This window comes from Apus apus, chromosome 24 (genome assembly GCF_020740795.1).
Source record: "Apus apus isolate bApuApu2 chromosome 24, bApuApu2.pri.cur, whole genome shotgun sequence".
NCBI classification, from domain to species: domain Eukaryota; kingdom Metazoa; phylum Chordata; class Aves; order Apodiformes; family Apodidae; genus Apus; species Apus apus.
Window position 1 is genome coordinate 2571874 of NC_067305.1, and position 24283 is coordinate 2596156.

The 24283-nt window shown below is 60.7% G+C and overlaps 2 protein-coding genes across 4 annotated transcripts in view; both read left to right on the plus strand.

Annotated features, from left to right (window-relative positions):
- ADAMTS10 (ADAM metallopeptidase with thrombospondin type 1 motif 10) overlaps window positions 1–4081 on the plus strand; it is a 54875-nt gene extending 50794 nt beyond the window's left edge. For all 3 annotated transcript variants that reach the window (XM_051639727.1, XM_051639728.1, XM_051639726.1), the window contains 4 exons: window positions 119–323; window positions 545–721; window positions 1386–1542; window positions 2277–4081. In XM_051639727.1, the coding sequence (XP_051495687.1) occupies window positions 119–323; window positions 545–721; window positions 1386–1542; window positions 2277–2386 (649 nt within the window). In that variant the 3' untranslated portion in view covers window positions 2387–4081. The remainder of the gene's footprint in view (window positions 1–118; window positions 324–544; window positions 722–1385; window positions 1543–2276) is intronic.
- A 1331-nt stretch (window positions 4082–5412) lies between these two features.
- MYO1F (myosin IF) lies at window positions 5413–23963 on the plus strand. The gene is made up of 28 exons (XM_051639730.1): window positions 5413–5485; window positions 9820–9957; window positions 11905–11994; window positions 12441–12535; window positions 13675–13762; window positions 13969–14058; window positions 14167–14298; window positions 14381–14515; window positions 14587–14719; window positions 15763–15959; window positions 16053–16133; window positions 16298–16384; window positions 16537–16623; window positions 16857–17024; window positions 17544–17629; window positions 18019–18100; window positions 18206–18312; window positions 18629–18727; window positions 18805–18949; window positions 19084–19198; window positions 20427–20596; window positions 20732–20877; window positions 20969–21115; window positions 21196–21344; window positions 21573–21656; window positions 21813–22014; window positions 23243–23406; window positions 23507–23963. Exons 1-28 carry the CDS (start codon window positions 5483–5485, stop codon window positions 23581–23583), a joined length of 3297 nt encoding a protein of 1098 aa, XP_051495690.1. The 5' UTR covers window positions 5413–5482; the 3' UTR covers window positions 23584–23963.
- Window positions 23964–24283: the final 320 nt, after the last annotated feature.

The following is a 24283-nucleotide window of genomic DNA, read 5'->3' on the forward strand; positions in this document are numbered from 1 at the left end:
CAGCCAGAGCTGCCTGGGAGGCTGTGGCCACAGTAGGAGCAGAGCTGTGCCCAGGAGGATGGGGACAAGCATGGTCCAGCCTGCCCCTTTCGAGCTTTGCTGTTTTCCCTGTCTGCAGCTGGGTGACTGGGAACTGGTCTGAGTGCAGCCGGAGCTGCAACGAGGGCGTCCGCACCCGCAGCGTCTTCTGCAAGCGCAAGATCTCTGCCACGGAGGAGAAGACCTTGGATGATGCTTCTTGCACCCACCCACGCCCCAAGATGCTGGAGCCTTGCAACAACCAGACCTGCCCTCCAGAGTGGGTCGCCCTGGACTGGTCTGAGGTGAGTGCTTCACATCAGCCCTCCCTGATGTCACCGATCCTTAGGGGGGCAGCGCCAACCTCCAGGGCCTCGGTGATGACTGATGCCCATGGAGAGCAAAAAATGTGGGAAACGTAGAGCAGGAGACAGGCAGGGTGGGAGCACTGGTGGGCAGAGCCAGTGCTGCCCCTCCCTGCCCTTGGCAGCACCCCCTGACCAGGTGTGTCCCTCTCTCTCTGCAGTGCACCCCGAGCTGCGGGCCGGGTTTCCGCCACCGCATCGTCCTCTGCAAGAGCGGGGACCACAGCTCAACCCTGCCCACCTCCCAGTGCCACGAGGGCTCCAAGCCCCCCACCAGCATCAGGTGCAACCTGCGGCGCTGCCCACCCCCGCGCTGGGTGACTGGCGAGTGGGGAGAGGTAGGGATGAGCCTTCCCGTGGTGTTCCTGGAGAAAACTCTCCCTCCCCAGCCCCTCAAATCCTAGAGGGCGTGAGGGTTTAAGCTGCCAGCAGAACCTGATGTGGCCACCACAACAATCTGGGGGGCAGCAGGTGGGGGTGTTTTTGCCTCCCTCTTGGCTCAGGAGGCCATTGTGGTGGTGGTCCAAGTGGATGGCTGACTCAGGGAGTCTCCTGGGCCTATCAGAGCCTCACAGAAGTCATTGGAGGGTCCCCACGGGAGTCTGGGGGGCAGCAGGGTGGTGGGAACGGGCAGCAGTGCAGTGTGGTGGGAGTGATGAGCTGCAGAGGTGGGCTGGGCCAGCTGCAAGAGGTATCCCTGCTGGTCCACCTGCCACAGCCCAGCCTGGCACCCACAGCAGGGTCACACTGACAGTCCTGTCCCTCTAACACCCCTCGAGCTGCAGGGTGATGTGGAGATGCAGGAGGCCTGTGATTTAGGGCTGGATGGAGGGACCTTGGCTGAATCCTGGAGGTTCAGACCAAGGGTGTTTGGGAAGTGGGACCCTGGTGCTGAGCTGGGCCCTGAGGTCCCTCCATCCAGCAGCCCCTGCAGCTCCTCAGCCCCCCCGTGCCCCCCGTCCCCGCTGTCCCCCCGCAGCCCCGCTCTGCTCTGTCCCGCAGTGCTCGGCGCAGTGCGGCCTCGGCCAGCAGAGGAGGTGGGTGCAGTGTCTGGCCCACACTGGGCAGCCCTCCAGCGACTGCCCCGACAGCCTGCAGCCCCCCAGCACCCAGCAGTGCCAGAGCAAGTGCGAGTCGGGACCTACGGACAACCCTGAAGGTGAGGGAGAGCTGGGGAGGGAAGCGCTGAGACCCCCCTGGAGAACTTGCCAGCCCTGGGGGCTTCATGGGGCAGGGTTCCCAGAGCCAGTGCAGCCTGGGGTGGGCTCTGGGGGCTGTGCTTGGGATGGGACTCTCATGAGGACACCTGATGCTGTCCCCTCTGATCCTGGGCCACGCTGGTGTCTCGTGACCCCAGTGAATGAAGTAAATGCACCTTGACCAAGAGAGGCTTTCAGTAGAGAAGGCTCCAGGGAGACCTTAGAGCACCTTCCAGTGCCTGAAGGGGCTCCAGGAAAGCTGGGGAGGGACTGGGGACAAGGGCAGGGAGGGAGAGGACAAGGGGGGATGGATGAAAACTGGCAGAGGGAGATTGAGGTGAGACATGAGGAGGGAATTCTGGAGTGTGAGGGTGGTGAGAGCCTGGCCCAGGTTGCCCAGGGAAGCTGTGGCTGCCCCATCCCTGGCAGTGTTGAAGGGCAGGTTGGATGGGGCTTGGAGCAGCCTGGGCTGGTGGGAGGTGTCCCTGCCTGTGCAGGGGGTTGGATCTAGATGATCTTGAAGGTCCTTTCCAACACAAACCATTCTATGGTTCTTCAGCAGGGCTGCATCTTGCTGGAAACCGTCCCCAGGAGCCGGGCACGGGGGGTGCAAAGGGCACTGGTTAGAAGTTCCCCCGGGGGCCCCTCACCCCCAGGCAGCCGTAACCCTGCTTCCCTCTGTTCCCCCATCCAGAGTGCAAGGATGTGAACAAGGTGGCCTACTGCCCTCTGGTCCTGAAGTTCAAGTTCTGCAGCCGGACCTACTTCCGACAGATGTGCTGTAAAACCTGCCAGGGGCACTAGGGACACGGCGGGACCCCCGTGGGAAAACTGGAAGGCAGAAGCTGCGCCGGAGGGGCCGCCGAGCCAGGCCCTTCCCCTCCGCCCCGGGCATCTCCCCTGGGTCCAACACAGACACTGCTCGTGCTTCCAGTGGGAGCTGGTGTCACCCAAACCTACCCCCCCTCCCCAAAGACACACGCACCCTTTTGTCCCCCGAGCTCCCCAATGGCAGGTTCCCAGTTAAACCACTGCCCGCCGCTGCAGGAGCCGGCCCAGGAGCGGTGGCGGAGGGAGCAGCTGGGCAGAGCGTGGCAGCAGGGACTTTACTTGAAATTCTGACCTTGTTATTTATTAGTAGCAGACCCAGGGCCTGCAGGTGCCCAGAGAGCCACCCCGGAGGCACCAACTCACCCCGTGCCCGTGTCCCCAGGGGCCACCAGAACGGAGCGTCCCCAGGGAGGCTGGGCGAGCTGGGGGCTGCTGCCTGGCCCTGGGGGGCCCCTGGGGAGGCAGGGAGAAGGTTTCGGGGGCCATGGGTGACAAGCGTGGCTTGTGGCTTCTGGGTGATGGATGGAGATGAGCTGCTGTGGGGTTGGAGCAGGAATTTTGGTGTCTTGGTTTGCATCCTGTCACCTCGGCCACGCAGCAGGGGACAGAGAGCAGGCCACCCAGTGAGCAGGGCGGTGACACCAGTTTAACTGGGAGAGGGGGTTACTCAAACTCTCTTCACAACCTACTTTGGATGGGGTGCCCCCCTATTTTTCCTTAAAGCCCTTGTCACTATTATGATCCTTTTTTCTTATTCCAGAAACACCTGGAAGCTGGAGCTGAGGTCAGGGCCGGGGTGTGCTTGGGGTTGCAGTCACTTAACGGGCATCAAGGAAGCCAAGGAGGACATGGGACAAGAACTGTCTTGGTCACAGTGTCCCCATTGCTGAGCTATGACTCGGGACCAGTCTGTTGGTCCTGGCAGGGCCTTCTGCAACAAACCCCACAGCCTCCAAGGCTGCTTTGCCTCCAGAGGTGCTTTACTTCCAAAGGTGCTTTGCCTCCAAAAGGTGCTTTGCCTCCAGAAGGTGCTTTGCCTCCAAAGGCAGCCTCACCACATGCTGCTGTGGCCTCGGGGTGCTGGTCCCGGTGCCACCCACTCCCCTGCCCCCAGGAGACCTCCAGTGATGGGAAAAGAACAGGCTTTAAGTTCCTTCAGGTCACCTCTTGGCCAGATCTGGGCCAAAACAGATCTTCTCCACGGGCCAGCACAGCCTGCAGGGGAGACCTGAACTTCAAACCTGCAAAGCGTGTGTTTGTTATTATTATTTTCAGGACTTCCTTGTCCAAAGCCATGTTCACTTCCCTTTGAGGGGGGGTCATCCATGGGATGCAGGGAGGTGGGCAGCCCTCTTTTCCCCAGAGCAAACCCCTCTGTCCTGCCAGCCCTCGTGTGTTCCTCCATCACCTGGATTTTTACCCACTCATCAGCCGGTCGCAGCTTCTCTGGTGCTCAGCAAATCCTTGGCTGGCTGGCGAGTGGGGCCCTTCATGTGTCTTCCTTCCTGGTGCCATGCTCCGTTCTGACGTGTTGGTGAGGGGAAGGGGGTGTTTTCACCTTTTTATATAGATATATATCTAATGAAAAAAAAAATAAATGTTTAACATACTAACTCTGAGGAGGAGCAACGTAACAGCATGAGTTATAATAAAGGAGTAGCTACCATCCCGGGCGCAGCTTCTGGTCCCAGTCTTGTTTCTGGAGTGACAAACCCAGGCTCTGGGCAGCCCCCACACCACCATGCTCCTCGTGCTCAACCTGGAGGAGAAGTTTGGGCTGCAAGGGAGGGTTTTCCCTGCAGGTTGAAGAGGTGGAGGTTGGCCCAGAGCTGCTGCATGACAAGTAGGAAGAGACTTCTCCTTGGCAGAGCCCTGGGTGGTTGGATGTGACACACAGCCCCGTGGTGACAGTGCTGGCTTGGCTTTCAAGGAGGGGGTTGGTTTGAAGAACTCAGTGTCTGAAACATGGCTGGTGCTTCCCTGATTGCCTTGGGCTGGTTCCCGTGGGGATTGAAAACAAAGGTTTGTGCCCCGGCTCTGAGAACCAGAGGACCGGACTTCTCAGCAGGGCCTGCAGTGGTAGGACAAGGGGGAATGGTTTTAAAACCAAGCAAAGAGTTTCCAGACATCCTCAAGGGCTGGGCAGCTCTTGTAGTTGTCCTGGGTAGTTTCATTGGGCTGCAGGACCAGGAACTGCCCATCCCTGCCCAGTGTCCTGCTCCATTTGCTGGTCGTGCAGATGGGAGCAGCTGGGGAAGTGGTGGCCAGGGGCAGGGCTGCCCTTTGATAGGCCAGGGGACAAGGGGCAGTGAGGAGGTGGCTTGTCACAACAGGAGGCCGTGGTGGTGGTGGTGGTGGCCCAAGCACAACGAGCTGGGGCTTGCACAAGTGTGTCTGCACACCAGGGTCTGTGTGTGTGCAGGGTTTGCAGGAGCAGCAGCTCTGCAGTGGCAGTGGGGACAGCAGGGTGGCTGTCCCCTGCCCAGCCCCAGTGATGGCCTTTCTGAAATGGCTGCAGCTCATTTGCAGCCTCAATATTTCCTCCAGGGAGGCCTTCTCCAAAAAACCTGGGGGGGGGGGAAAAACAAACAACAAAAAAAAGCAGCAACCCAAAGCATCTTCCTCCTAAACCCACCTTTAACCAGAGCATCCTCCAGCTCTGCCTGCCCCTGGAGGGGACACATCAAATTGTCACCTCAGAGCAAAGAAGGGGAAGGGGGGGGAAGTTTTGTGGAGGCTCTGAGAGCATCAGTGCTGGACTCTCCCCAGCAGCCACCCACTCACCCAGCTCGGTGACCCCCAGGAGCACCCATCTGCAGCAGAACTGGGGTCACCCTCGGCAGGGCCACCTCAAGGGTCCCCAAGCCCTGGCAGAAGAAAGCCACCCTGGTCCTCCCCACCCCCAGCAAACCGGGGTGAAATGAGGAAGTGGGAGGAGGAAAAAAAGACACACCAAAAACAACACGACCCACCGTTTAGTTGCAATTTGTAGTTGCAGCAGAAAGACAAAAGCCAAGGGGCTGGGGATGGGTCCTCGGTGACAGGAGCCCCCGGAGACGCAGGGACACGATGGTGAGTGTGAGCAGGGCCCTGCTGGGCTCCCCCCACCCTTTTTCCCTTGGGGGCCCTGGGGATGTCACCTTCCCTTCCTGCCACCTCAGGGATGTCTCAGCCCTGTCCTCTCCTGCACCTGTTGTGATCTCTTGCTACTTTCTGGGGTCTGGAGCCCACCCCGTGTCCCTGCTGGAAAGGGACGGTGCTGCTGCAGCTTGGGGCTGGGTGAGGGGCAGGGTGGGGGGCAGCCAGGGAGGGGTGGGGGGTCCGTGCTGGACCAAGCAGGATGGAGAGCACCAGGCAGCCAGGCTGGGCCCACACGAGGGGTTTGGGTTTTGTTATCACTGGTGATGGTACCCACAGGAGAACCTGCCTGTTCCTCTTGGCCCAACCACCAGTGCTGCTGGTTCCAGGGCTCATGGTGCCCGCAGGGTGTGGGCAGGGAGAGGAGCAGGCAGAGCTCAGCAGGGTGGCAGCAGCTGCTGGGGGACAGATCAAGGCAGGAAGGGGCTGGAGCGTGTCCAGGGAAGGGTGATGGAGCTGGGGAAGGGGCTGGAGAAGGGGCTGGAGCACAAGTGTGAGCAGGAGCAGCTGAGGGAGCTGGGGGTTCAGCCTGGAGACAAGGAGGTGAGGGGAGACCTGCTGGCTCTGCAGCTGCCTGAGAGGAGGTTGGAGCCAGGGGGGTCGGGCTCTGCTCCCCAGGAACAAGGGATGGGACAAGAGGAAATGGCCTCAGGTTGTGCCAGGGGAGGTTTAGATTGGATATTAGGAGAAACTTCTTCCCTGAAAGGGCTCTCAAACCCTGGCCCAGGCTGCCCAGGGAGGTGGTGGAATCCTGGTGGAACCCCTGGAGGTGTTTCCAAGCCCTGGAGATGTGGTGCTGAGGGACACGGGTCAGCACTGGACTGGGCAGAGTTGGGTTAATGGTTGGACTGGGTGATCTGAAAGGTCTTTTCTAACCAGGAAGATTCTGTGATTCTGTGCCCCTCAGGGTGCTGGGACTCGGGGTCAGACCTTGCACCTTGGTGCCTGCAGGGAGCAGGGCTGTGGGCAGGACCACAGGGCTGCAGGAGCAGCAGCAGCCAGAGCTGGGAGTTGATCTGGAAATCAGGAGAAGAGGAAGATGAAAACGCTCAGAATGAGGGAGATGCTGAGGTGTGGAGTGAGGGTCTGCATGGGGTGGCCACAGCCACGTCCTTCAGCTCTGCCCCCTCCCTGCCTCGGGGTGATGCTGTGCCCAGACATTTCCACCCAGCCAGGAAGGGGATGGTGGCCCAGCTCAAACAGAACCTGCTCCCACCCACAGTCACTGTTGCCACTTCTCAGAAGCTGCTCTGATGCTGTCCCCAAGACACAACCACTGTCCCCATCTCACCCGAGACCTGAAGATGTTTTGTGGCTTCACAAAGGGCTGTGCAGCCACAAGCCCTGCCAGGTCCCATCCCCCAAAATGCCCCATCCCCAAAATTCCCCATCCCCAGATGCTGCCTGTGCCCAGGAGCTGGTGGGGTTGGGAGAGTGATGAAACACACCCCCCCCAACACATCCCCATGTTGCTCTCCTCAAAGCTTCCTGTGGTTTGAAGATGTTGGCTGCATCTGGGCTTCCCCTGCCTTGAGACAAAAGGTGCCACCTTGGGCTGTGTCCCCTCCCTGCCCGGGGCTTGCAGAGGGGTTTTGGTGGCTCAGACCTGAACTTTGAAGAAAAACAGATGCTGTTTTGCAATCCGTGGGGCCACTCCCCTCCCTGGCTCTGCCATCCCCTTGTGAGTGTGAGTACTGGGTGTACCCACAGCCCTGGGCACAGGTGGTGGCCATGGTGGTGGTGACAGTCCCCGTGGGACTGGGACACTCCTGGGGGGGTCCTGATGGGGGTCCCCCATGTGTGCAGCCCTGATGCATGGAGCCAATGGCAGAGCAAAGACAGTGTGTGAAGCAGCTGCCAACTGCACCTGCTGGAAGCTGAGGATGAAATGGCCTCTGGTCCATCAGTCCCCTCCCCTGGGGACCCCTCAGTGGTGGCTGCCTGAGCTGCTGCTCTCCAGCTCATCCCTGGCTTGGGCTGGGAACAGCAGAGGGGTGTGAGGAGCTGCTCCCCCAAACCTCTGAAAGCAAATGCACTTTGTGCCCCTGCTCCCTGCAGGAAGCTGCAGCCCCCGGGGGCTTGGCTGGGCACTGAGCTCAGGCACTGCTGTGGTTTTTGGGGACCATCACCCCTCTTCATCCCTACCCTCCAAGGCTCTGACCCAGCTTGACCAGCCCTGGCCCCCCTGGGAAGGAGCTGAGAAACACCAGGGAGGCTTTTTGCTCCCAGAACCAGGTGGAAACAACCAGGGGCCTCTAGATATCTGGGACAAAACTTTCCTTTGGAGGCAACTGGTGTTTTCCCCCCAGCTGGGCTGAGCCAGGTGCCTGGCTGGGCCAGGAAAGCACCAAACCTGTGCCTGGAGGAAGAGGAGGAGGAAGGCATGTGCTCACTGCCTGTCTGAGCAGGCGTTTGGCTGCGGGAGAAACTCGGGGTGTCAGCTCACAAGCACCAAGTTTGCAACACAGGAAACGTTCATCTTTGCCTTAATTTGGTGTCCAAAGCAGCCACGTGAGCCCAGGGTGCCTGTGAGGGCTCAGGGTGTGATGGAGGCTCAGGGTGACAGAGGGACAGGGGACAGGGACCTGACCCCACTCCTCCTCGCCTGAAGCAGGAGCTTTTGTCCAGGTTGGGTTGGAGCTGGGAGGCTCCTGGGGTCTCCAACAGCTCCCTGGGTGACAGCACAGTGACCTGGAGGGAATGTCTGAGCCCACCTGCAGTTTTCTAGGTGGCCTTCCTAGGGTTTTGTTAGGAGGGAGAGGAGGGGAAGGCAAGAAAAAGGCCCCTAAGCAACAAACAGGAGGAAGAGGAGAAGCTCCCTGGGTGGTTTCAGGCTGTGTGAGAAACTCCAGTCCCCCCTGGACCCCTGAGCTGAGCCAGCTCCACGTGTCCCAAGGGAAGGTGGTGGAGCAATGAAGCCAAAAGCCCTTCTGCCAGCTGGAAGGGGCTTGATTTGCACTTGGGTGGCATTTTGGGTTGCAAAGCCCATCGGGGAAGCTGGGGGAGCAGCAGGAGGGTCCTGAGCTCCTCCCAGCTCCATGGGGGTCCTGCTGTCCCCGTGAGATGGTGCCTGGTGGTGCTGATCCCAGGGGGGTGGAACCAGGGGAGGGTGGGAGGGTGTCGGGGTCTGGAGGCCCGAGATCTTGAGACCCAGCAGGAAAATGGAGCAAAAGGGGAAGAGGAGAAAAGGGAAATGGAAAGAGAAAGAGGTCGGGGGCGACGGGGAGGGGAGGAGAAGTGAAATCAGTGCTGGGAGCAGAGGGGTGAAAGCGGAACCGTGGGGGCTGAGGGGTGAGCTCAGAGGAGCTGCAGGCAGGGCTGGGCTGGGGGGTCCCCTCCAGGGACAGGTCCAGATGGGGGGTCCCCTCCTGGGTACTGTGCCAGGGTCAGGTTCAGATATGGGGGTCCCCTCCTGGGTACTGTGCCAGGGGCAGGTCCAGATATGGGGGTTCCCCTCCCAAGCACCACACCAGGGTGCATGAGCAGTGGGCACTGGGGTCCCTCTGCAGCACCAAGAGGACCAGGACCAAGGGGCCTTGGGGCAGTTCTCTTCTTGCCCAGTGAAACCACCCTCCCCTCCCAGCCCAGATCTGTCCTTAGCCCCCAAGGGCTTAAAGCACAGCCCAGTTTTCCTGCTGCCCTGGGGCTCTGGAGGACAGAGCTGGGCCAGCTGGGGGGCAGCTGGCAAGGGGGTGTTGGTGTCCCCCTGAGGGGGGAGGAAAGGCTGATGGGGGCACAGTCACACTTCTACCCTGCTGTGAGGGGATGTGGGGGAGCAGAGGATGCTCAGTGCCAGGGACACCCCCACCAGCTGCCATTCTTGCCCTTCCTCTGGGTTTTTTTTTTGCTTCCACTTTGACTCACAAGCCAAGGCTGTGCAGTCATTGCTTCATTAGCCCTTCATTTCACCCCACGAGGAGCAAAGCTGAGGGTACAAACCCACCCTCAGGCTGCCTGTGTCCCCCCTGCTCCTCTCCAGGTGCTGGCCCTGCAGTGAGGGGGGATCCAGAGGGATGGGGTGGGATCCAGAGAGATGGGGTGGGATCCAGGGGGAAGGGACAAGCCCACCACTGGGATTTGAACTTTGGAATTTCCCAGCATGGCCCAAACACCACTTTGCACCACCTGAAAATACCTATTTAGGAGGCCCAGCTGGGACCAGTCAGAGCTACCAGCAGCTTGCAGGGAGCTGGGGCCAGACCCCAGCCCAGAGCCCCCCCTGGCATCGTGGTGGCCCTGGGGCAGTGGCTGAGACCTTCTCCCTGCAGGGCAGCAAGGAACGATTCCACTGGCAGAGCCACAATGTCAAGCAGAGTGGTGTGGATGACATGGTCCTGCTCTCCAAGATCTCCGAGGACTCCATCGTGGAGAACCTCAAGAAGAGGTTTATGGATGATTTCATCTTTGTATCCTTCCTGGGCAGGAAGTTTCCAAGCCCTGGAGATGTGGTGCTGAGTGACATGGGTCAGGACTGGACTGGGAAGAGTTGGGTTAATGGTTGGACTGGGTGATCTTAAAGGTCTCTTCCAACCAGAACACCTCTGTGCTTCTGTGACTTGAGGTGCAGAGTTCTCATCCTGCTCATCCCACCCTGCCTGGGGACGTGGCCACCTCAGCACACACCGTCCCTGGCACCACAGCACCCGTGAGGACACGTGTCCCCTGCTCTGGGATGGGGACAGGGCCGAGCATGGGGGGCTCAGGGTGCTGAGCACAGCAGGGGGCTGTGGCTCCCTGAAAGTGCAGCTCTTCCTTACAGGGCCGTGCCTCTCCCTCCCTCTCCCTCCCTCTCCCTCCCTCTCCCTCCCTCTCCCTCCCTCCTCATCCTCCCTCACCCTCCCTCCTCTCCCTCCTCATCCTCCCTCACCCTCCCTCCTCTCCCTCCTCATTCTCCTTCACCCTCCCTCCTCTCCCTCCTCTCCCTCCCTCCCTCTCCCTCCCTCTCCCTCCCTCCTCCCTGCTGTCCCACCAGCCCTGGGGCTCAAGATGCTTTTAGGGCTTGGCTGGTTGGGTGATTTTTGGTTTTTTTGAGGGCAGGAAAAAACCAACCACCCCAGGCAGCCTCTTTCTTCCTTTTCTTCCTCTCTGCTGCCAAGTGCAGGGCCCATCTCCCTGTGACCCAACACCCCAAGCTTCTGCATTTCCCCAGAGCCCCCAAACCCCTGAGCCCCCCTCTTCCTGCCCACCAGCTGCTCTCCCCCCAACCCCACTGTTGGGTGGGCCAAAAATAGTCCCTGGAGGTTTGGGGGTGATGGCACCTCCATCTCCCTGCCCTGGGGTGCTTCATCCCCCTCCTGCATCACTTCCAGGTGCAGTTCCCTGCTTTTCTGGTCCTTGCCCTGTTCCAGGGTGACTCAGGGGTGCTGGGGCAGGGCCGGGGGGTGCAGGGAGGCTGCAGGGATGGGAAGAGGCAGGAGCTGGTGGCTTCACTCCTCTCCGTGCCTCAGTTTCCCCGGTTGGGAACCAGAGCCCGGCGCTTGCTGCAAAAGGTGGAGCGTGAGCAGCAGAGGGTGAATTCCAGGGGAGATGCTGGGAATGCTGCTCCTGGAGCTGATCCCAGGCAGAGGTTGAGGAGCTGAGGGGATGGTCCTGCTGTGCCCTGAGCTGGTCACACTGGGACATCCTGGGGCCGAGGGAGTAAAGCAGATGGGGAGCACTGAGTCCTGGCAGTGGCTCTGCCGGCCTTGCTGGAAATCCTTGTGGTATTCCTGGAGCAGCTCCCGGGATTAGGGACCCCCCAACCACCTTCCTGCCTTGGCTCTCCCTAACACTGCCTCCAGGGCAGGGGGGGGACATGGGAACTGGGGGACATGGGAAGGGGGAACATGGGAACAGGGGGACTTGGGAAGGGAGGACATGGGAACAGGGGGACTTGGGAAGGGGGGACTTGGGAACAGGGGGACTTGGGAAGGGGGGACATGGGAACAGGGGGACATGGGAAGGGGGAACATGGGAAGGGAGGACATGGGAACAGGGAGACTTGGGAAGGGAGGACATGGGAAGGGAGGACATGGGAAGGGGGAACTTGGGAAGGGAGGACGTGGGAACAGGGGGACATGGGAAGGAAGGACATGAGAAGGGAGGATATGGGAACAGGGGGACATGGGAAAGGGGAACATGGGAAGGGAGGACATGGGAAGGGAGGATATGGGAACAGGGGGACATGGGGAAAGGGGACATGGGAACAGGGGAACATGGGAAGGGTGGGACATAGGAATGGGGGGACGTGGAAAGGGAGAAACATGAAACGGGAGGATAGGGGAAGGGAGGGTCTTGGGAAGGGAGGACCTGGGAAGGTAGGACACGGGAAGGGAGGACCTGGGAAGGGACAGAGACCTTAACCTGCCTCTCAGACCTACATCGGGCCGGTGCTCATCTCAGTCAACCCCTTCAAGCAGATGCCCTACTTCACCGAGCGGGAGGTGGAGCTGTACCAGGGGGCGGTGAGGCTGCTCTGCGGGGCTGAGGCTGCTGCCAAACACCGGGAGGGGGGGTTCCCCGTGTCCCACGCGTGTCCCACGCGTGTCCCCAGCCTGCCCAGCCCTCCGGGCGCTGCAGGGAGTGCGGTGCTCCCAAAGACACCCAAGGAGCCCATGAGGAGACTGGGGGCAAATCCACATTCCTGGGAACTTCAGCTTAGAAACTGACACCAAAACAACCCAAACACGGGGAGATCCAGCCCGAGCGACCAGCCCTGCCCTGAGCAGCAACCCGAGGAGGGAGGAGGGTTGATAAAACCATCTGACCTGCTGCTGCTGAGCTCAGGGTTGTGACAAGGGACTGAATTCCCCACCCCTGCTGCCAGCACTGGGTGGGCAGAGCTAGGGGGGGGATCTGGGGAGGGGGAGCTGGTGGGGCTCCCTGCTCAGCTCCTGCTCCCCCTCTTTAGGCTCAGTATGAAAATCCCCCCCATATCTACGCCCTGACGGACAACATGTACAGGAACATGCTGATTGATGGGGAGAACCAGTGTGTCATCATCAGGTAGGGGCTGCGTGGGGACCCCCTGGCACTGCCGAGGGGTGGCTGCCCCAAGCAGCCCTTGCCCTGCACCTTGGGGTCATCCCAGTTAACCACGGCAGCAGGAGGTGGCCTGGCCAGCAGGAGCAGGGCAGGGATTGTCCCCCTGTGCCCAGCACTGGTGGGGCCACACCTGGAACCTTGGGGTCAGTTCTGGACCCCTCATTGCAAGAAGGACATGGAGGGGCTGGAGCGTGTCCAGGGAAGGGCAGTGGAGCTGGGGAAGGGGCTGGAGCACAAGTGTGAGCAGGAGCAGCTGAGGGAGCTGTGGGTTCAGCCTGGAGACAAGGAGGTGAGGGGAGACCTGCTGGCTCTGCAGCTGCCTGAGAGGAGGCTGGAGCCAGGGGGGTCGGGCTCTGCTCCCCAGGAACAAGTGATGGGACAAGAGGAGATGGCCTCAGGTTGTGCCAGGGGAGGTTTAGATTGGATCTTGGGAGAAACTTCTTCCCTGAAAAGGCTCTCAAACCCTGGCCCAGGCTGCCCAGGGAGGTGGTGGAATCCCCACCCCTGGAGGGGTTTCCAAGCCCTGGAGATGTGGTGCTGAGGGACACAGGTCAGCACTGGACTGGGTAGAGTTGGGTTAATGGTTGGACTGGGTGAGCTGAAAGGTCTTTTCCAACCAGAACACCTCTGTGTTCTGTGAAGCCCAGTGGTGGGTTCCAGGGGACACAGTACGTGGGGATGCCTGGAGGGACCTCAGTGTCCTGGGCCATTAGCACCATTCAGAGCTGTGACCATAACCATGTTGTCCCTTGTGCAACGTCCCTTTCCTGCTGAGTGTTGCAAGGGAGATGGTCAGGATGTGGGGCAAGGCCAGAGACTTCCCCTCGAGCCTCCCAAGTCTCCCTCCTCCCCTCCAAAATCCAGCAGTGAGAAATCAAAACACCTCCTTGTTGGAGCAGCTCCTCACCCAGCCTGGCTCCAACCTGGCTTCTATCCCAGAGGACTCCCCAGGCATCCAGGACCCCATCCCTGGTGTTAGAGCTGCTCAGAGCCCCTGTCACTCAATGTCACCTCCAGCATCCCACCCTGAAACACCCTAGGATGGGGGACCCTGGTGGGGCCATCTCACATCTCCTTTGCTTTGACATTGATTTGCACAGTGGAGAAAGTGGAGCTGGGAAAACGGTGGCAGCAAAATACATCATGGGCTACATCTCCAAAGTGTCCGGGGGTGGTGAGAAAGTGCAGGTATGGTCAACTCCATCCCCTCAACACCATCCTTCACCTCCCAACCCACATGGAGCAGGATCCAGGGCTGGGGACACACCTGGGTGTCTCCAGGGACACTGCGTGGACACACCCAGGTCTGTCCCCAGCCCTGAGGCAGGGCTGCTGCAGTGGGGTGCAGATCTATGAACCCCTCTGGCTCAGCCCTCTTCCTCCTCTGCCCCCAGCACGTGAAGGACATCATCCTGCAGTCCAACCCACTGCTGGAAGCCTTTGGAAATGCCAAAACCGTCCGGAACAACAACTCCAGCCGCTTCGTAAGTCTCCAGGGCAGGTGCAGAGGGTCAGCACTGGGGGCAGGATCAGTCCCGGGCTGGGTGAGGGGTCCAGGGCTGTGATTCTGAGCAGGAGCTGTGCTGGAGCAGGGGAAGTACTTTGAGATCCAGTTCAGCCGGGGAGGTGAACCCGACGGGGGCAAGATCTCCAACTTCCTGCTGGAGAAGTCGCGGGTGGTGAGCCAGAACGAGTGCGAGAGGAACTTCCACATCTACTACCAGGTACCTGGGGGGCTCGGGGGAGCCAGCCGGTTGGCCAAGAGGGTCAGGAACCAGGCAACCACAGCTCCCATTTCTGTCCCAGCTGATCGAAGGGGCATCCCAAGAGCAGAGGCAGAACCTGGGCATCATGAGCCCTGATTATTACTATTACCTGAACCAGTCGGACACGTACCGGGTGGAGGGCACGGACGATCGCAGCGACTTCCACGAGACCATGGTGAGTGTCCAGGAGGGAGAATCCAACAATGCCAGCCAGGCTGGGGCTGATGGGCTCCCCCATGTCCCCAGAATGCCATGCAGGTCATTGGCATCCGGGGTGAGGACCAGCAGCTGGTGCTGCAGATCGTGGCTGGGATCCTCCACCTGGGAAACATCAGCTTTCGGGAGGAAGGCAACTACGCTCAGGTGGAAAATGCTGACTGTGAGTAGCCAACTCCATCCTGCTCCAGGGCAAAAAGTGGGGATGCTCCCAGAAAGCCCCGGCAATGAATTGCAAACTCTCCATAGCACAAATCTTCCCCACGTTAGACATGGGGAAATTGAGGCAGAACCACAGAAACGTCCTGGTTGGAAAAGACCTTTAAGATCTTTAGGTGAATGGTTGGACTTGATGATCTTGAAGATCCTTTCCAACTAAGGTGATTTTTTGATCATTGAAATGGCACAACCAGAGCTTAATTAGCAAGGGGATGGATGCCAGGAGGGGCTTGCTGTGACTTAGCACAGAATCACAGAATGGTGGAGGTTGGAAGGGACCTCTGGAGATCACCGAGTCCAACCCCCCTGCTTGAGCAGGATCAAAACTAGGGCAGGTGACACAGAAATACATCCAGACAGGTCTTGAAAGTCTACAGAGAAGGAGACTCCACAGCCTCTCTGGGCAGCCTGTCCCAGGGCTCTGTCACCCTCACAGGAAAGAAGTTTTTCCTCATGTTGAGGTGGAATTTGTTGTGTTCCACTTTGCATCCATTGGCGCTCGTCCTATCACAGGGCACCACTGAAAAGAGATTGACCCCTTCTTCTTGACACCCACCCTTCAGATTCTTGTAAGCATCAGTAAGATCCCCTCTCAGTCTTTTCTTCTCCAGACTGAGCAGCCCCAGCTCTCTCAGCCTCATCAGACAGATGTTTCTTCATCATCCCTGTAGCCTCCATTGGACTCTCTCTGGTCCATCCCTGTCCCCTCTTGAACTGGGGAGCCCAGAACTGGACACAAAATCCAGATGTGGCCTCACCAGGGCAGAGAGGGAGGAGAACCTCCCTGACCTGCTGGACACAGTCTTCTTAGTGCTCCCCAGGAGGGCACTGACCTTCTTAGCAGAGGGAGGACAACATCCCATGTCCACGGTCACTGCACAGACCCTCAGACCAGGCTGGGGGTCCAGCTGCAGGCAGCGTGTGGGGGTCCTACTGGGAGCAGTCAGCCCTGACCTGCTCTGCTCTGCTCTGCTCTGCCCTGCCCAGCCTTGGCCTTCCCTGCCTACCTGCTGGGGATCTCCCAGGACCGCCTCAACCAGAAGGTGACCAGCAGGAAAATGGACAGCAAGTGGGGCGGCCGCTCCGAGTCCATCACCGTCACCCTCAACGTGGAGCAGGCAGCCTACACCCGAGATGCCCTGGCCAAGGGGCTCTACTCGAGGGTCTTTGACTTCCTGGTGGAGGTTTGTGGTCCTGGTGTGGGCTGGGCCAAGCCTGGGCAAGGTGTGGAGGGGATTCACCCCACTGAAGGGGGCTTGTCCCATCTCTCCCTGCAGTCTATCAACCGGGCCATGCAGAAACCACACCAGGAGTACAGCATCGGGGTGCTGGACATCTATGGCTTTGAAATATTCCAGGTGTGTGTTGCAAGGGGAGCAGCTGGAGCTGGGGGGGCTGTTAGCAGCCCCAGGAAGGGTCCCTGGAGCAGCTCCCAAAGGCTCTGCTGTTTGGGCTCAACCCCCAACGTGGGGAGAGGAGCAGGAGCCAACTTTGGCCCCCTCATCTCTTTTGTCTTTTGCAGAAAAATGGCTTTGAGCAGTTCTGCATTAACTTTGTGAACGAGAAGCTGCAGCAGATCTTCATAGAGCTGACCCTGAAGGCAGAGCAGGTACATGGAGGGCTGGGCTGGGGGGGGGGCTGCACGAGCACCCTGATCCCTGCACCCTGCATTCCATCACCAGCTGGTCCCAGCACCACAGCTGGAGCTGGGGGGGCTGCAGCATATCCCATGGATTTGGGGGGACCCATTTCTTCCCCCAGGAGGAATACGTGCAGGAGGGCATCAAGTGGACCCAGATCCAGTACTTCAACAACAAGGTGGTGTGTGACCTGATAGAGAACAAGCTGGTGAGTGGGGTCACCTCCTCCAGGGGTATTGGGTGGGCTGGGTACTGTCAGGGATGGGTGGCAGAAGCAGGTTCTGCCATGAGCACCCTTGGGAGAGCAGCAGCTCAGTGTCCTTCACCCAAGCTGTGGTTCAGGATGAAGCAGCTTTAAGCAGCTGAGGGCCCTTGAGCAGAGGCAGGTGCAGGATTGGGCCCTGCCTTTGGACACCCGTGGCTTCACTCCCCACCTCCCAGAACCCCCCTGGGATCATGAGTGTCCTGGACGACGTCTGTGCCACCATGCACGCCACGGGGGAGGGGGCAGACCAGACCCTGCTGCAGAAGCTGCAGGCGGCCGTGGGCACCCACGAGCACTTCAACAGCTGGAGCTCAGGCTTTGTCATCCACCACTACGCGGGCAAGGTACAGCACAGCACCCTGAGCCTGCACCCCCAGCACCCTGCACCCCCAGGACCTTGCACCCCTCACCCTGCACCCCACACTGAGCAGCCTGCACCCCCAGGACCCTGCACCCCTCCACCTTCACCCCACACCCAGCGCTGTGCACCCCCAACACCCCGTACCCCTCACCCTGCACCCCACACACTGCACCCTCAGGACCCTGTACCCCTCACCCTGCACCCCTGGGACCCCGTACCCCTCATCCTGCACCCCACACACTGCACCCTCAGGACCCTGTACCCCTCACCCTACACCCCACACCCCTCACCCAGCACCCCCGGGACCCCGTACCCCTCACCCTACACCCCACAACCCTCACCCTGCACCCCACAGCCTGCACCCTGCACATGCACCCTGCAGCACCGCCCTGCACCTGTACCCCACACCCTCTTTGCACCCTTCACCCTGCACCTGCACCCCCAGGACCCCCCACCCACCCTGCACCCTGGGCTGGGGGCTGAGCCCCTCCTGTCCCCCCAGGTCTCCTACGACGTGAGCGGCTTCTGCGAGCGCAACCGGGACGTGCTCTTCACCGACCTGATCGAGCTGATGCAGAGCAGTGAATAGTGAGTCCTGGCAGCTCTGCCCTCCTGGGAGCACCCCAACAAGGGTGGGGGCACCCCAACAGGGCTGGGGCACCTCAACAAGGCGGGGTATGCTCCTCAGCACCCAGAGCAGAAAGCTTTGCTGGTCCAATCTCTGCTAGAGCCACGGCTCGGGGTGCTCAGAGCACCCATGGGCACTGCAGCTTCCCCCCCGTTGAGCACAGGGGTGCAGGGCTGGATGAGGGGGTGCTCACCCAGCACCCATCCCGGGGGCAGTCAGGGGCACGGGCTGAGGGGTGGTCAGGATTTCCCAGCAGCAGAGAGCAGAGCTGGAGCTGGCTGCAGCTCGGTGGGTGCTGAGCTCAGGGAGCCTGGCAGCTCTCACCTGGGGACTGTCACCTGCCTTCCAGTGGTTTCATCCGGATGCTTTTCCCAGAAAAACTTGATTCTGACAAAAAGGGACGTCCCACCACTGCGGGCTCCAAAATCAAGGTAAGTCCTGGAGGCTGCAGGACAGGAGCTGCCTCTGGGCCAGGGGCAGGGTGATGGGCTCCAACCAACCCCTTTTAATGCTACAGAGCTCGATCCTTGCCCCAGAAACAGGCCAACGACCTGGTGAACACCCTCATGAAGTGCACCCCACACTACATCCGCTGCATCAAGCCCAACGAGACCAAGAAACCCCGGGACTGGGAGGAGAGCAGGTAGCAGAACCACCTCATGATGTGTCAAGGACCCCACAGAGCCTGGGGAAGGGGACCTGGTGATGGGGATGTGGCCAGAACAGGCTTTCCTCCAAAACCTGCACCCTGGGCTGATCCCTCTGTGCTGCCCACAAGGCAGCTGGGGACACACACGTCCTTCCACCTCCAACACCCCAAGGTGACGCAATCCGAGCCTCAAGAAGCTCCCAGGTGTCCACCACGGGCATCCCAGTGCACAAACGATGGCCAAGGGTTCCAAACCTGTCCCCTGCTGCCCTTCAGTCCCACACCAAGTGTGTCCATCCCAACCCTGCAGGGTGAAGCACCAAGTCGAGTACCTGGGGCTGAAGGAGAACATCCGTGTGCGCCGCGCCGGGTTCGCCTACCGCCGCCTCTTCCAGAAATTCCTGCAACGGTGAGCGGGGCGGCTGGGAAGGGGGAGGGTGGGTCCCCCATGGCCTGGCTGTGACCCACGTCCCCTTGTCCCCACAGCTATGCCATCCTCACCCCCGAGACGTGGCCGTGCTGGCGGGGGGACGAGCGGCAAGGGGTGCAGCACTTGCTGTGCTCCGTCAACATGGACCCAGACCAGTACCAGATGGGGAGGAGCAAAGTGTTCGTCAAGAACCCCGAGTCGGTGGGTCTGGGCTCTGCCCCTGAAGCCCCTGGGGATGCTGAGCGTGGCTTTGGGCAGTGCTGGGCAGGGTTTGGGGTGCAGCGGATGGGATGGAGCTGAGGGATCCCCAGCTCAGCAGCCTTCATCCCTCCCAGCTCTTCCTCCTCGAAGAGATGCGGGAGCGGAAGTTCGACGGCTTCGCCCGGGTGATCCAGAAGGCCTGGCGCCAGCACGTGGCCACCCGCAAGTACGAGCAGATGAGAGAGGAGGGTGAGTTCAGGGCAGGGATTGTCCCCCTGTGCCCAGCACTGGTGGGGCCACACCTGGAACCTTGGGCTCAGTTCTGGGCCCCTCATTGCAAGAAGGACATGGAGGGGCTGGAGCGTGTCCAGGGAAGGGCAGTGGAGCTGGGGAAGGGGCTGGAGCACAAGTGTGAGCAGGAGCAGCTGAGGGAGCTGGGGGTTCAGCCTGGAGACAAGGAGGTGAGGGGAGACCTGCTGGCTCTGCAGCTGCCTGAGAGGAGGTTGGAGCCAGGGGGGTCGGGCTCTGCTCCCAGGGAACAAGTGATGGGACAAGAGGAAATGGCTTCAAGTTGCCCAGGGGAGATTTAGATTGGATATTAGGAGAAACTTCTTCCCTGAAAGGGCTCTCAAACCCTGGCCCAGGCTGCCCAGGGAGGTGGTAGAATCCCCACCCCTGGAGGTGTTTCCAAGCCCTGGAGATGTGGTGCTGAGGGACACGGGTCAGCACTGGACTGGGGAGAGTTGGGTTGATGGTTGGATGGGTGGACTGGGTGATCTTAAAGGCCTTTTCCAACCAGAACAACTCTGGGATTCTGTGATTAAGGTTGGGTGAAGACAGGGACACTGACACCCTGGCACCCCTTTTAGGGTGCCTTTTGCTGGGGACAGCTCAGCTGCCAGAGGAGCAGGAGAGCACCCGCCCAGCCCCTAATGTTGGCACTAGCAAGGAAAGGGGTGAGGAGGGACTGGACCATGGGATGCCCAGGATCTGTTCCTACACCTTAAAGGAGGGAGCAGATTCCTTGCTCTACATCAAGCCCTGGGAGGGGCTGTAGGACAGAAACCAGCTCCTCACTCTGCATTTTGTTACCTACAAAGGGACAGAGAGGAGCAGCTGGGAGTCAGCATTTGCAAGGGGGTGGGAAAGGCCAGTGACCACCCCCTGGCCCCATCACGGGTGTTTCCTGCCCTCCCAAGCATGCAGTGAAAAATTAAGGGGGAAAACCCAGAGAGCAGCTGGGTCCCTCCCTCCCACAGCACAAGTTTTTCTGAGGGGACTTACTGGGTTTTGAAGCCAGCTGAGCTCGAGCAGCCCAGATTCCTCCCACGGCACAAAACAAACCCCACTTCTGGCTGCCACAACCCGTGTCACAGCTCCCACCGCTCCCACGGCCGGTTTGGGAGGGCAGGGAATGGGTGGGCAGGGGCTGAGGGCTCAGCCCTGCCTGGTGGCATCACCTGGGGGTTCCTTGCAGCTTCCAACATCCTCTACAACTTCAAAGAGCGGCGGAGGAACAGCATCAACAGGAATTTCGTGGGCGATTACCTGGGCATGGAGGAGCGGCCGGAGCTGCGCCAGTTCCTGGCCAAGCGGGAAAGGATCGACTTTGCTGACTCCATCACCAAGTATGACCGGAGGTTCAAGGTACATGGACTCTCCTGGGGCTTGGAACAGGCCAAGCTGGGGCTCGTGGCTGTCTGTCCTTGGGTGGGATGTGTGTGAGGGGCTTATCCCCTCCCTCAGACACCCCCCTCAGGCCCTGCTTCTGCCTTTTTCCAGCCCATCAAGCGAGACTTCATCCTCACCCCTAAGTGCTTCTACCTAATTGGGAGGGAGAAGGTGAAAAAAGGTCCCGAGAAGGGGCAGATCAAGGAGGTGCTCAAGAAGAAGGTGGAGCTCCAGGCAGTGAGCGGCGTCTCGCTGAGGTACAGCAGGACCCCCCAGCTCCACCCCCAGCACTGGCGGGCACTGGCTTTGACCCCCACTGACATCCCCATGCTGGGGTTGCTCCCTCAGCACCAGGCAGGATGATTTCTTCATCCTCCACGAGAATGATGCTGATAACTTCTTGGAGTCCATCTTCAAGACGGAGCTGATCAGCCTCCTGTGCAAGCGCTACGAGGAGCTCACCCGCTCCAAGCTGCGCCTCTCCTTCAAAGACACGTAAGGGTGGAAGCCAGGAGAGATGACAAAGCAGGGCAGGGTCCTGCCACCGTGGCCTCATGGCTTCTCTCTCTCCCCAGACTACAGTTTCGGGTGAAGAAGGAGGGCTGGGGTGGTGGTGGCACCCGCAATGTCACCTTCATCAGAGGACAGGGTGACATGGCCGCCCTCAAAGCTGGAGGCAAAACCCTTACGGTCAGCATCGGGGACGGGCTCCCCAGGAATGCCAGTGAGTGCCAGGACATCCGAGGGGTGGTGGGGTTTGGGGGACAGAAGCATGGGGGCCACAGGACACAGCTGGAGGCCTGGGAACACTGGGACAAGCCCCAGCCCTGTGGGGTTTCATGTCACCACTGGGGTGGTGGGTGGGGCAGGATGGGGCATTTTGGGGAAAAGGGTGGCTGGGCACAAGCTGCTCTGGGACTGTCACCTAACGGGGGGCTTGTGTACCCCCCAGAGCCCACGAGGAAGGAGGCAACACAGAACAGAGGTGGCAGCAGGTATCCAGCCCCCTCCCGAAGGGCCCCAGCAGCACCCAGAGGTGAGGGGGACAGTGGTGGGGGGGGGAGGGTGTCAGGGAGGAGGGGAACCCCCAGCCTGGCTCCATCCAGCACTGCACTCTGGGGGTGGTGCAGGCTGAGCGTGGGTCCCCTCATCATTCAACATCCCTTGGGGGGGTGGGGGGGTGGTCTTCCAGATGCCTGCAGGAACGGGGCACCCCAGTTCCCCGGCGGGGAGGGCCGGGCTCAGAGGGACACCTACACTGCACCCCAGAAGCAGGCACGGGGGCCACCAGCCACGGTGCTGCCCCCCAGGAACGCCGGCCACCAGTCCCGGGCACGACCCCCATCCGAGCAGAACATGGATTTCCTCAATGTCCCTGACCAGGGGGTGGCTGGGTAGGTCCTGCCTCATCCCACCCCCTCCACACACCTTATCCTCCTCTCCCACCACTCCTGCTCCCCCCCCCAGGGGATGCTCCTTCACCTCCCAGCAGCTTGGTTGCCCAACCCAGCAATGGGGAGGGGGGAGGGAGGGGTCAGTCTCTTCTTCCAAGTGACAGGACAAGAGGAAATGTCCTCAAGTTGTGCCAGGGGAGCTTTAGGTTAGATATGAGGGGGGGGGGCGGAAATCTTTACTGAAAGGGCTGTCAGGCCCTGGCCCAGGCTGCCCAGGGCAGGGGGGGAGTCCCCATCCCTGGAGGGGTTTCTAAGCCCTGTAGATGTGGTGCTGGGGGACATGGGGCAGTGGTGGCCTTGGCAGGGCTGGGGGAATGGTTGGACTTGATAGAATCACAGAATGGTTTTGGGTTGGAAGGGACCTTAAAGATCATCTAGATCCAACCCCCTGCACGGGCAGGGACACCTCCCACCAGCCCAGGTTGCTCCAAGCAACGTGATGACCTTAAAGGTCTTTTCTGACCCAAATGATTCCACGATTCAATGATTCTAACAGCCCCACCAAGTCCGGGCAGTCTGGCCTTGTGGGCAGGACAGCACCTCCCTGGCTCCTGCACATCCCAGTTCTCCCAGCCCCTCCACTGGGAGGACCCACCTGAGCTGCTGGGGCAGAGCATCCCATGGCTGGGGCAGGGCAGGATGGGCAGGGGGTGGCACCGTGTCCCTCCCTGTCCCCAGCATGCAGGGCTGATGCAGAGCATCCCATGGCTGGGGCAGGGCAGGATGGGCAGGGGGTGGCACCGTGTCCCTCCCTGCTGTCACCGTGTCCCTCCCTGTCCCCAGCATGCAGGGCTGATGCAGAGCATCCCATGGCTGGGGCAGGGCAGGATGGGCAGGGGGTGGCACCGTGTCCCTCCCTGTCCCCAGCATGCAGGGCTGATGCAGAGCATCCCATGGGGGGGGGGGGGCAGAGCAGGATGGGCAAGGGGTGGCACCATGTCCCTCCCTGCTGTCACCGTGTCCCTCCCTGTCCCCAGCATGCAGGGCTGATGCAGAGCATCCCCTGGGGGGGGGCAGAGCAGGATGGGCAGGGGGTGGCACCGTGTCCCTCCCTGTCCCCAGCATGCAGGGCTGATGCAGAGCATCCCATGGGGGAGGTCAGGGCAGGATGGGCAGGGGGTGGCACCGTGTCCCTCCCTGCTGTCACCGTGTCCCTCCCTGTCCCCAGCATGCAGCGCCGGCGCAGCCTGACCCAGCGGCCCCCCCCGGCCGGGCGCCCCAAACCGCAGCCCAAGGCGGGGCCGCGCTGCCGGGCACTTTATCAGTACATCGGGCAGGACGTGGACGAGCTCAGCTTCAACGTGGGGGACATCATCGACATCCTGCTGGAAGGTACCTCCCCCCTCCCCGGGCTCTTGCCCTGCCCAGCTTCTCCCCGCTCCGGCAGCAGCGCTCCCGAGCCTGCTCTTTTTTTCTCCCACCCCTTTCGCAGATATCTCCGGCTGGTGGAAGGGCCGGCTGCACGGCAAGGAAGGGCTTTTCCCCGGCAACTACGTGCAGAAGATCTAAGCTGGGCACACGGCTGGAGGCAAGGAAGGGGTCTCCATCCCTCCACCCCACCTCCTGCAGCTCCAAGGTGGTTCTTCTGGGAGCCTCACGGTTTGGCTCAGGATCAGCAATTAAACCAGCGCTTCTTATATAGAGTTGTCAGGGCTGGAAGGGACCTCTGAAGATCATCTAGTCCAACCTTGGCTTCCTCATCAGCCCCCCCAGGCCTGTGCTGGCTGTGCTGGTGCCAACCACTGAATCCCACAGCTGCTTGAGTTGGTGGCCTCCTGGCAGCAAGGACTGGCTCGTTGCTGCTCGTTCCTCCCCCTGGGAGTGGAACTGCTCCGGTGGTTCTGGGGTAGAAATAGGATTATTGTTAATAAATGTGGTAAAGAATCAGACTCTGCAAATCTGACTCGAAAAACGGAGTTTGTGCTTCACCCTGGTGCTGGCCCGTGGCTCCTGCTGGCCCGGTGACAAGAGCCCTGCACCCACGTGGCCCCACATGGGGACACACCTTGGATGCAGCCCCGTTCCCTCCACGTTGAACCCTCCAGAAGATGCTGAATCCAGGCTCCAAGGCCCCAGGAGCAGGGCTCAGGTGTCTGCACAGCCTGGCATGACTCTGGAGCTCTCGGCACAGCCGGGAGCTGCGGGGGTGGCAATGAGACAAAGCTGGGCACTGGGGAGCAGCAGCACCAGGAGCCATCACCCATCCCTC

Bases quoted from the DNA above. Each gene is read 5' to 3' on its own strand.
- MYO1F (XM_051639730.1), top strand. The intron at 18,728-18,804 runs GTGAGCGGGGCG...TTGTCCCCACAG, and splicing joins TTCCAGAAATTCCTGCAACG to CTATGCCATCCTCACCCCCG. The intron at 21,116-21,195 runs GTAAGGGTGGAA...CTCTCTCCCCAG, and splicing joins CGCCTCTCCTTCAAAGACAC to ACTACAGTTTCGGGTGAAGA.